The 12,793-nt window shown below is 49.1% G+C and overlaps 1 protein-coding gene across 1 annotated transcript in view; it reads right to left on the reverse strand.

Annotated features, from left to right (window-relative positions):
* Positions 1-12,793, reverse strand: part of TMEM248 (transmembrane protein 248) — a 165,256-nt gene that overhangs the window by 1,989 nt on the left and 150,474 nt on the right. The window contains exon 6 of the mRNA XM_082244959.1: positions 253-396. Coding sequence (XP_082101085.1) covers positions 253-396 — 144 coding nt within the window. The remainder of the gene's footprint in view (positions 1-252; positions 397-12,793) is intronic.

The raw sequence follows: 12,793 nt of genomic DNA on the forward strand, positions 1-12,793 counted from the left end.
GTAGCTAAGGGAGTCAGATTGCATTTGCACTTTTCTTATTTGCACTATATGTTTGGATTTACTAGATTGTGTTAATTATTTATTTTGAATACCTCACACATAGATAAAGTCCCACATATTCTATTACAGCAATTTTGATCAATATTACGGAACAAGTTATTGTGCTGATTTTTCAAAAACTTTTCATTTAATAAAATTTGCTACCTCATAAAGCACTTTAAAATACAGGTTTTATTTTGGCAATTACGGTACCTTCTCTTGGCAGAAATCGGCATTGTTTTGTCTTATCTTGCTTGGTCGACCTCTGATGACTGCATAGCAGAACATAGTGATGACCATTACAAACAGGAAGTAGCTGGTGTCCATCAGATGCAGATTAATAAGGGAGCGGTCATCCTATAATCACAAAGAAAACACATATTGAGAAGTCCAATAGCAAAAGAAATCAGTCCTTTGAAGTTTCTTACAATACAAAACCCTTTTAATTAGAGTATAGCATCAAGTCAATCAAACTCCTGGGATATTGATCTAGTCAGTTAAGTAGCAGAGGAGGTTGTTAATCAGTTTCAGCTGCTTTTGTGTTAATGAAATTAACTAGGTGGGCAACAATGAGACAACCTCCAAAACAGGAATGGTTTTACAGGTAGAGGCCAGAGACTTTTTTCCATACTCCTCTTTTCTGACTGTTTCTCACTAGTTTTGCAATTGGTTAGGGTCAGTGTAACTACTGGTAGCATGAGGCGATACCTGGACCCTATAGAGGTTGCACAGGCAGTCCAACTCTTCCAGGATGGCACATCAATCTGTGCCATTGCCAGAAGGTTTTCTGCGTCTCCCAGCACAGTCTCAAGAGCATGGAGGAGATTCTAGGAGAGCTGGAAAGGGCCATAGAAGGTCCATAACCCATCAGCAGGATCGGTATCCGCTCCTTTGGGCAGAAAATGATCGTTAGCAGGCCACTGGTGTGAATATGTCTGACCAATCAGAAACCGAATTCATGAGGATGGCCTGAGGGCCGATATCCTCTAGTGGGCCCTGTGCTCACTGCTCAGCACCATGGAGCTCGATTGGCATTGGTCATTGAAATCCAGAATTTGCAGGTCCGCCACCAGCTGCCTGTGCTTTTCACAGATAAGTGCAGGTTCACCTTGAGCACATGACAGACATAAAAGGGTCTGGAGAAGCCGTGGAGAATGTTATGCTGTCATTAACATTCAACATGACCAGTTTGGTGGCGAGTCAGTGATGGTCTGGGGAGGCATATTGGTGGAGGGATGCACAGACCTCTACATGATAGACAATGGCACCCTGACTGCCATTCGTTATCAAGATGAAACCCTTGAACCCACTGTCAGACCCTACGCTGGTGCAGTGGGTCCTGGATTCCTCCTCGTGCACAATGCCCGGCCTCATGTGGCATGAGTATGCGGGCAGTTCCTGGAGGATGAAGTAATTGATATCACTGAATGGACCCCACGCTTGTCTGACCTAAATCCAATAGAACACCTCTGGAAGTTTATGTTTCGGTCCATCCGACGCCACCAGGTTGCACCCGTCTGTTCAGGAGCTCAGTGATGCCCTTGTTCAGATCTGGGAGGAAATACCCCAGGACACCACCCGTAGTCTCATTAGACGCATGCCCCAATGTTGTCAGGCATGCATACAAGCACGTGGGGGGGGGGGGGGTGAGATACAAACTACTGAGTACCAGGTTGCTGTTTACAAGTTCAAATCCGTAGTTTTTGCTAGAAAACTACTTAGAACCCCCCCCCAACATTATAAAATTGGATTTTTGTAAGAATTTACCGTAAAATCCTTTTCTCTGAGTCCTCTGACAGACGCAGCTCTCAATGTTTCTTCACTAATGGGTAATGCGCCATCTACAGGAGTAGACTAGGCAGTGAAAAACTTTCACTTGACACGCCTATAGGGGCTGTCCCTCATGACATTACCCCAGACACACTGCTCTAAAATCAGTTTCATAGCAAGCAGTGAAAGAAAACACAACAACCCCAAAATAGAGGGGCGGGAGCTGTGTCTGTCAGAGTACTCAGAGAAAAAAATCCACGTCCTCTGACAGACACAGCTCTCCATGTTTCTTCACTAATGGGACGTTCCAAAGCAGTGTAGGCATGAGGGGTGGGAAGAACGCAACCAAACATTAACGTATATCCAAGGCTAAACGTAGCCAACTGGTTGATATTGATAAAAAAGCTCAACTCAAAACAACAGGCGCTTACCCCAGAAAAAAATGTCACCCCCTAAAGAGAAAATAACAAGGCTCTTTAGCAAACAGCAGCTAGCAAAACTTTGCGGCCAAAGGAAGTATCCAAGGATGCCAGAAAAGCAATCTTGTATAATTTTGTAAAAATGTGTACAGACGACCAGGTCACCGCTTTACACACCTGAGCCACCGAAGCCTGAGGGTGAAAAGCCCAAGAGGCACTCAGCGCTCTAGTAGAATGCGCCCTCACAGGGAGAGGAGGCACCTGACCCTTCAATGAATAGGCCTGAACAATAGTCTGTCTGATCCACTTTGATATGGTTGCAGCAGACGCAGCCGAATCCTTACGAGACCTCTCAGGAAGGACAAACAGAGAATCAGATGTCCGGAAGGACTCAGTGGCTGACAGGTAGACCCTGACCGTCCTAGCCACATCCAGTGAATGCAAGGCAAATTCCTTGGGATGCTTGGGCTTAGCACAGAGCGAATGTAAAAAAATATCTTCACTGAGGTGGAAAGCTGACACCACCTTAGGGAGAAAAGATTAGTTAGGACGCAGAACAAGCTTATCACTATGAACAACCAGATAAGGCGAACGGCAGGATAGAGCCGCCTACTCAGACACCCTGCGAGCAGAGGTGATAGCCACCAAAAAGGCAGCCTTCTGAGATAAAGGCAGAGAAATTTCCCTGATATTTTCAATAAGAGGTCGTTGGAGAACAGACAAAAAGGGGATCTCCTCGGCAGAGCCAAATGACGCACCCCTTGAATAAAGGTGCAAATCAAGGAATTAGTCGCCAAGGGACGTTGGAAGTAAAAGTCTAAGACCGACACCTGACTTTTAAGCGTTCCTAAAGCCAAACGCTGCTCCACTCTAAAACCTCTAAAAGGCTAAAACCCTCGCCACCAAGATGGAACGAGGATGCAATTTTTGCGACTCACACCAGGTAATACGCATCTTCCAAGTACGATGATAAATCTTCCTGGAAGTCTTCTTCCTAGCTCTCAGCAAGGTAGGAATCACAGAATTGGAGAGACCTCTGTCCCTCAACACCTGGCCTTCAACAGCCACGCCGTTAAAACGAGCGACCGTAAAGCAGGATGGAAGATCGGCCCTTGAGACAGCAGATCCTCTCGCAGAGGCAGCCGCCATGGAGGCTCAACGGCCATCTTTACCAGGTCTGTATACCACGACCGGCAAGGCCAGTCTGGGGCCACCAGGATTACCTGCACCTTCTCCACGGCCAACCTGCGGAGGAACCTTGACAACAGCTGTATCGGAGGGCAGGCATAAATCAGCCAATATCGGCAGCAAGGCACCACCAATGAGTCTGTGGCGTCGGCCAGAGGATCTCGAGCCCTGGCCACAAAACCTCTCCACCTTTTTGTTTAGACGAGATGCAAACAGATCCACCTCCGGAGTTCCCCATCGGACACACAGGAGGCGAAAAACCTCCGGATACAGGGACCATTCCCCCTGATCCAGAACCGGACGCCTGCCAGTTCTCCACTTCTGGGATGTGAAATGCGGAGAGAGCCGCAACATGTGCCTCGGCCAAAGTCAGACTCTCGGCCACTTCCTTGCCCACCCGGGCACTCTTGGTGCCCCCTTGGTGATTGATGTAGGCCAAAGCTGTGGCATTGTCGGATTGCACCCGAACTGGAAGACCACGCAGCCGAGGCGTCCAATGGAGCAGACATAGTTTGATCGCCCTGAGCTCCAAGACATTTACAGGTAAAGACGATTCCGCCTGCGACCACGTTCCTTGGGCACAACGGGTGTCCAGCACTCCACCCCAGCCCGAAAGGCTGGCATCTGTGGTGATCACCGTCCACAACAGCGGCAGAAACTACCTGCCCTTGCTCCGAGTGGGCGACTGAAGCCACCATGCGAGCTCCGACCTCGTGAGACGGCTTAGACATATCATCCTGTCCAAGGACTGCGGATCCTTGTTCTACTTTGCAAGAATCTCTGCTTGCAGAGGCCCCATGTGAAATTGGGCAAATGAGACCACCTTGAAGGCCGACACCATCAGCCCCAGGGACCTCATACACGTCCGCAGGGAGGAGAGATCATTGTCCCCCAGGATCCTGATCTCGCCCTGCAAAGTCTGGAGTTTTTCTTCTGGAAGAAGGACCCTCGCTTGAAAAGGAGTCTAAAACCATGCCCAGATAACGCAGACATACTGACGGGGTCAGCGCAGACTTCTGGAAGTTGATGGTCCACCCAAACTCCTGAAGCGTCTGAACCGTGAAGGTCAGGTCGCCCGACAGGGTGGCACAAGAGCTCGCCCTTAACAGGAGATCGTCCAGATAACCGAGTACCGCAATCCCCTTTTTGCGTAGCAAAGCCAGCACCGGAGCCAAAACCTTGGTGAAGACTCTGGGAGCAGAAGCTAGACCAAAGGGTAATGCCACAAATTAAAAGTGTTCCTCCGCCACCGCAAAACGTAGATACCGCTGATGACCCTCGTAAATAGGGATGTGCAGATACGCATCTTTTAAAAATCGATGGCGGCCAGGAAATCCCCTTGAATTAAAGATGCCACCACCGACCGAATGGATTCCATCCGAAACTTCTGCACCCACACAAAGCAGTTCAGCGACTTGAGGTTCAGAATCGGATGCACCTTGCCCTCCTTCCTGGGCACCGTGAACAGGTTTGAGTAAAAACCTTGAAACCTGTTCTGCTGAGGAACCGGGACGATTACGCCCTGTGCAAGGAGTTCCTGCACTGCCTCCATGAGATGTGTCAAACGATCCGGAGACAGACGGAGATTTGATGGAAAGACCCTGTCTGCCGGGCAAGATCAAAATTCAATCTTGTACCCTGAACGAATTAGTTTGTGAACCCATTTGTCTGATATCAGAGACGCCCAGGTTTCTCGAAAGTAACGCAGACGTCCCCCCACCCCTGAACCGGGTGAGGGCGTCCCTTCATGCAGAGGAGGACTTGTCCGCTGCACCGGACTGGCTGGCCTTGGGCTTACCCGTCCAAGCCTTCTTGTTTCCTCCAGAGGCCCTGAATGGTTTGCCTTTTTCCTGCGCCCCGGAGGCACGAAAAAGCCCCCTTGTGAGCTTTGAAGGAAGGCCTCCGATTGCTGCGAGGTGCCTTACCTTTTGTGGATTGAGGGAGAAGAGTACTCTTACCCCCCCCCGTGAGACCCTTGAGTAACTCATCCAAGGAGTCACCAAACAGACATTCACCCAAAAATTGAAGATCAGTCACGGCCTACTAAGAAGCCTTGTCGACCGACCAGCCCTTCAGCCGCACCATGCGGCGTATGGCGATCCCCAGCGCAGACACTCTGGCAGCCAGAGGAGCCGTGTCCAGGGCCACATCACATAGGTACACCATGGCCTAAGCCATCTGATCCGTAAGCTCAATTAGAGTTGGAGGAACCGACTCAACGTTCAAGTTGCTCCTAAGCACCTTGACCCATTCAGTGACCATCTGAGAAACCAGGACCGAGGCGAACACAGGTTTTAGAATCAAACCCACCAACAAATGCAGGTGGTGGTAAACGGATTCCATTCGCCTGTCCACTGGGTCCTTAAACACCGGGGAGTCTTCTACAGGTACCACAGTAGATTTATTCAACCTGGAAACAGTGTGATCCACCTTAGGTGACACAGTCCAATGATTAATTAATGCGCCACCATTGCTCATTCACAATATCGTAAAAATCCTCGGGACAAGGAAAAACCTGACCCGACTTCTGGACTTTGCGGGAGCCGAAGACAACCCGCTTTCCTGACTGTGTGGGCTCATCATCAAATTGCAATGTTTCCCTTACAGAACAAATCAAAGCTTCCACCAGAGCACGTTGTCGCGCTGCAGCTGAGGACTCATCCTTCTCACTGTCAGACTGAGGACAGAGATCCCTCAGGGAGGGTGTTGTCAGTGGCAACCACATCAGACTCTGAATCAGAGGACTGAGAAGGCATCGGCTGTTTGTTGGTAGAGACTTGTTTCATCACAAGATCCACCTTTGACACCAGGGTTTCTAAGGCTGCAGAAAGAGACACCAGAGATGGTGATCCGGATAGTCAGGATGAACAAATAAAATCAGAGGGGAAATTTTCACCTTGGGACTCCATTTTTGTAGCAGAGAAAAAAAAGGAGCACACTGCCCCTTTAAATTGCGATCGTGGTCCGCACTGATACACCGTGCTAAAGCCGGAGTCCCCCTTTAATGTTTCAATGCATCCTGACAGGAGCCAAGTGTGTCAGAGGAATGCCCAAAGGACTAAACATCCCCTTACCAGCACCCTGAGAAGCAGCAGCTCTGCCGTCAGTCTTCCAGCATGTTTAACTTCTGGGAGGAAGTGACCAAACATCACAAGAGGCCGAGCCCGTCTGGTGCAGCCCAAAAACTACAACAAAGTGGTGCCAATAGAAAAACATAGGAAGCAAAGGGAAAATGGCCGCTGCCCATACAGCCTGACCTATGCCCACACTTACATGGTGCCCGAAAACAGCGGCAAACACTCAGGAGGCTAATAGAAAAAAAATGCGGCCTTACACTGATGCGGCCTATGCCCATACCTAAAATGGCAGCTGAAAACAGCGCCAAGCACCCAGGAAAACCAGGAATGAGGCCCCCGTGGGATCCACCTAAAAGGACCCCACAGGACAAGGTAACACCATACATACCCCCCGGCGTCAGACGCCGTTATAGCGCCCCCAGAGGGAGCGGGGAGGGCAGGACTTGTCCTGACAGGCCTGGGGGATCTTCCAGAGACACAGCCCTGTTATCCCCAGGAGAGGGCCCCATCTCCCCCTCAGAGGTCTGTCTCAGGGACACGGGGGATGTTGCATCACTCAACATACTCCGCTCTGAAACGGCTCCCCCCCCCACCCTGAGTGGAAGTGCTGCCAGCCAGAAGGGGTACGCTGCAACTCAGGGCTTTCCAGGACGATGTGTCTCGGTGAAGCATCTGCTCGCAGGCTCGTCCCCATCCACCGGGGCTCTGTCGAGGAGGACCACAACCTGCGCATGCTCGTTGGCCAGGCTGTTGCTTGTAGTTTGCCAGGATGATCCCCCTGACACTAGCTAGCAATAGTGAGTAAAGAGAAAAAAACATTTTCAAAAGAAAACAAAAAACTGAGACCGAAGTCCCAGCAGGGAACCTAGGTCCTACTCCTAAACTAGGCAGCAAGAACATGGTTTTAGAGCACACAGTGTGCATGGGGTAATGTCGTGAGGGACAGCCCCTACAGGCGTATCAAGTGAAAATATTTCACTGCCTAGTCTACTCGTGTAGATTCCGCATTACCCATTAGTGAAGAAACATTGAGAGCTGCGTCTGTCAGAGGACATAAGATAAATATATTTTTTAGCAGAGACCCTAGAGAATAAAATAGAGATGGTTGCAATACTTTATGTCACCCAGTATTTGCGCAACGGTCTTACAAATGCAATTCTTTTTTTTTTTTTTAAGAAATACAATCAAAAAGTAAGAAAACAGTAAAGCTAGCCTAATTTTTTTCTATAACGTTACGGCAAATAAATGTGATAACAGGTCATGCTTTAAAATAGCGCACAATCATGGAATGGAGACAAACCTTTGGTACTTAAAAATCTCCATAGGCGACATTTTAAAAAGGTCTACAGGTTACCAGTTTACAGAGGTGGTCTAGTGCTAGAATTTTTGCTCTCGCTCTAACGATCGCAACGATACTTCACATGTGGTTTGAACACAGTTTACATTTGTGGGCGCGACTTGCATATGTGTTCGCTTCTGCGCGCGAGCTCAGAGGGACGGGCCACTTTACATTTTCTTATTTATTTAACTTTTTATTTTTACACTGTCCCTTTTTTTTTTTTTACCACTTTTATTCCTATTACAAGGAATGTAAACATCCCTTGTAATATAAATAAGCAGGACAGTGCCTCTAATGTGAGATCTGGGGGTCAAAAAGACCTTGGATTTCACATTTACACTTTAAAGCACAAAAAAATATATATATGTATATATATATATATATATAAATAAAAAATGGGATTTTGGACTTTTTGACTTAATGTAAAAATCCATTTCTCTGATGTTCATTGACAGACACAGCTCCTGATTCTTCTTAGCCATTGGGTTATACTGCCCCCTACAGGAGTAGGACACTAGGCAGGAAAAAGCTTGACTACACCTATGGGCAGTCCCACTGGGTATACACCCAATCTCAGCTATAGGCACTCAGTTTTGTTACAAGCAGTGTCAGAAGAAAGCCAACTCCACAGAAGGGTGGGTGCTGTGTCTGTCAATGAACATCAGAAAAATGGATTTTAGGGTAAGTCAAAAATCCCATTTTCTCTTTCGTTCATTGACAAAAACAGCTCCAGGTTCTTAACCACTGGGACGTCCCAAAGCAGTGTCAAACATAAGGAGTGGGAAAAGAGCAGAAAAAATTCCCAAGGCTAGCCATAGCCAACCAGGTAACATGGAGCTCCACCTAACAACTGGAGCTCACCTGAAAAAAACAATACACCCTCAAAGAGGACCAGGTCCTCTAAAGAGCAGGGTGCAAAACCTTGCGGGCAAAAGAAGCATCCGCAGAAGCCCAACACATCCATTTTTAAAACTTTTTAAAAGTGTGCACAGACAAGATGGCCTCCTGCAAACCTGCATCACTGATGCCTGATGACGAAAGGCCCAGGAGGCACTAAGCGCCTGTGTAGAGTGTGCCTCAACAGGGAAAAGAGGAACCTGACCCCTAATTGAATAGGCCTGAATCACGGTCTGTCTGATCCATCCAAAAAAGGTAGCAGCAGAAGCGGCCAACCCATTTCAAGGTCCAATAGTGAGTACAAATAGTGAGTCTGACTCCCTAAAAGATTCCCTTGCTGCCAGGTACACCCTGATTGCCCGAATCACATCCAGGGAATGCAGAGCAATTTTCTTAGGATGTTTAGGCCTGGACATAGGGAAGGCAACACAATGTCTTCAATCAAATGGAAATCATACACAACCGTTGGAAGGAACAACGGACAGGGACGAAGAACCACCACCGTGACTCTGTAAACTAACAGGTAAGGTGAATGACAAGACAACACCGTCAGCTCTGACACCCTACACGCAAAAGTAATAGCCACCAAAAAGGTCACCTTCTGGGACAACGTAAGCAGGGGAATCTCCCGATATTTTTGAAGAGAAATTCCTGGATAACTGACAACCCCAATTTGAGGACTTATGGCAGTAATGAAGACCGCACTGGTGGAACCAAGTGTCAAGCTCCCTGGATAAAGATGCGCACGCAGGAAAGAAAACTGCCAAGGCCGAAACCTGGCCCTTGATGGTACTTAAGGCCAGGCGCTGCTCAATCCCCCATTGGAGGAAAGCCATGATCCGAGCCACCGAAAAGGAGAACCCCAAAAGACTCACACCACGCAACGTACATCTTCCAAGTACGATGGTAGAGCTTCCTAAAGGAATATTTTTTAACCTTTAACAGTGTAGGAATACCAATTCAGACAAACCTCTATCCTTCAGCATCTGGCTTTCAACAGCTAAGCCGTTAAAACCAGCGACTGTAAAGCAGGATAGAAGATTGGCCCTTGGGACAGATCCTCCCTGAGAGGAAGTCTCCAAGGAACATCGGTGACCAGCCATACCAGATTGGTGTACCAAGACCGGCAAGGCCAGTCTGGAGCCACTAGAAAGACCAGAATCCCTTGATGCCTCGATCCTGCACAGGAGTCTTGACAGAAGTTTGAGAGGGGGAAAGGCATAAATCAGACATTACTAAGACCAAGGAGCCACTATTGCGTCTACGGCATTGGCCAGAGGATCCTGAGACCATGCCACAAACCTCTGTACCTTCCATGGAATGTGTACAGCAGAGGGCTGGAATGATCATTCTGCCCATCTTAGAATCTCGGCTACTTCCTAATCTGCTAGGATACTTCTTGTGCCCCAGTGGTGATTGACATAGGCCACGGCCATGGCATTGTCCGATTCAATTCGTACTGGACACCCCTGAAGACAAAACTGATCGCTCGGAGTTCCAGTTCATTGATCGGCAGTATGGACCCTTCCCGAGTCCAGACTCTCTGAGCACAAGTTGTGCCGAGGACGCCTCCCCACCTGGACAGGCAGGCATCCGTGGCGACTATTGCCCAGCGTAGAGGAGAAGGATTTCTCGGTGGAATCGCCGGAGAACAAAGCCACCTCTAGAGAATGTGGATCCTTGTCCCATTTCACCAGAATCTTTTTGCAGAGAGCTCGTGTGAACTGTGCAAACGGAACCGCCTCAAAAAGGTAAACACCATCAGGCCCAGCACACCCGCATGCAAGCCTGGAGGGATGATTGTCTGCTGGACAACAAAAGCTGAATTGGGTCCTGCATTTTCTGGAGTTTTTCCAGAGGAAGCAACACTGGCTGAGGCCGAATCCCCATCCAGTTTTGTGGACGGAACCAGAGCAGATTTCTGAAGGTTCAGAATCCAACTGAGCACCCTCAGAGATCGCAGAGTAATCTCCAAGGTGCTCATCAGAGCAGTCCGACTCTACTCGTAGACGATCGTCCAGGTACCCCAATACCGTGATCCCCCCCTGATGCAACAATGCTAGCACCGGGGCCTTTGTGAAGACCCGAGGAGTGGAGGCAAGACCAAAGGTAAAACGCCACAAACCGATAATGCTCCTATCCCACTGCAAAGCAAGGGAAGTGCTGGTGACCGGCATATATTGGAATGTAAAGGTAGGCATTGCTTGATGTCGATAGAAGTGAGAAAATCCCCCAGATGTAGGGACGCCCCTACTGTGCTGATGGACTCTATTCAGAACTTCTGTACCCGCACAAGTCAGTTTAGCGCCTTGAGGTCCAGAATTGGACGTACCTTGCCTTCCTTCCAGGGAACTGTAAACAGGTTTGAGTAAAACCCCTGAAAACATTCCAAAGCCGGAACCAGGAAAATCCCCCCATGAAGTAACAAGTCTTGCACTGCCCCAAAGTGATCCCGTAAGCGATCTGGGGACCAGTGCAGGTTGGAAAGGAAGAACCTTTCCGGAGGAAGACCGAAACTCGATCTTGTAGCCAGAGAATGACTTTGTGGACCCACTTGACCTGTACCAGAGAGGTCTACGGATCTGGAAATCAGCAAAGACTTCCCCCCCCCCCACCCCAGATACGGGTGAGGGCACCCCTTCATGCAAAGGCCTACATTTTTGTGGATGCCCAGCCGCTTGGGCGCGACGCTCAGCGGAGCCGACCACCCAGGGGCAGTGGAGGGGAGGGCGGATGCCCAAACAAAGGGTAGTTGCTTCAGCCACCCTTATTGGGGCTGCCCCACATAGCTCCCGACTGGTAGGCTGCAAGGACGCAGCATAAATTTGAAGACTGACAGTGACCATCACTTTTTTAGAGGGCGGGGGGGGGTCGGGGATCCCACCATCTCAGGTAGTGACCCTGGTCCACCCCAAAACCCTCCAGGGGTAGAGGGGGGACAGCTACTTACCATACCAGGAACAGGACGGGCACTACTCCTAACAGACCACCGCTCCATTGGGATGTAGGTGGCTGTCGGCCAGGAGGAACGCTGGGACTCAAGCCAAGGCCCAGTCGTATGCGCCCTCACAAGAAGTTTAACTCTCAGGCCAGCCCCCGTCCAGTGGGAGTCCAGCCTAGCGTGGGACTGAGGCCTGCACGCCTGACCTAGCGGGGAGCTTAGGCCTGCGTGTGCTCACTGGCCAGACTGGGGGGACCCTCTGGATCTAGATTATCCAAACCATCTCCCAGTCTGGCAGTTGATAGTAGATTCTTACAGGAACAAAATAGCAAAGATAGAAATAAATCAATTTAAAAAGGAAAAAAAATTGCCAGGACCAGAGATCCCAGCAAGGAACTAGGTCCTTACTCCCGACTAGGCAGAAAAAAAAAAAACTGAGTGCCTATAGCTGAGTGTGGGTGTATACCTCCTGGGACTGCCCACAGGCGTAGTCAAGCTTTTTCCTGCCTAGTGTCCTATTCCTGTAGGGGGCAGTATAACCCAATGGTTAAGAAGAATCAGGAGCTGTGTCCGTAAATGAATGAAAGAGAAAAGTTTTTTTTTTTTTATAAAAAAAAAATGTTCCTTTTAAGGCTGGAGGGCGGAAGTGACGTTTGACGTCGCTCTGGTCCTCCAAGGGCATAGAGGTGAGTGGGAGCCATCTTGCCCTCACTTGACTTGCTGCCCATCCGCACAGAGAATCGGATCATTTTCCCTGCTACCAAGGGCCGCGGCAAGCGGGGAAAACGACCTGGAAGCGGTCACCTCTCCCACCGCCCATAAAAGAGATTCCTTGGCGAATCCACCGCTGGGACCACTTTTATGTTAAAGCTGACCGCCCTCTGGTTAAAAAAAAATATACCGGGGTATGGCAGCTATCTGCTGCCATAACCCCCCGGTATTTAACGTCAAATTAGCGACGTAAATACATGGCGGGGCGGCCTGGAAGTGGTTAAAGCGCGCCAGCCCATCGTGCTCACATGCAGAAACAAGCACATGCGTAGGTCATGCCCACAAATTTAAACCGCATTCAAACCGCACAGGAGGTATCGCCATAAATGTTAGAGTGAGAGCAATAATTATA

The sequence above is a fragment of the Pelophylax lessonae genome (assembly GCF_965119305.1).
Source record: "Pelophylax lessonae genome assembly, chromosome: 2".
In the NCBI taxonomy this organism is placed as follows: Eukaryota; Metazoa; Chordata; class Amphibia; order Anura; family Ranidae; genus Pelophylax; species Pelophylax lessonae.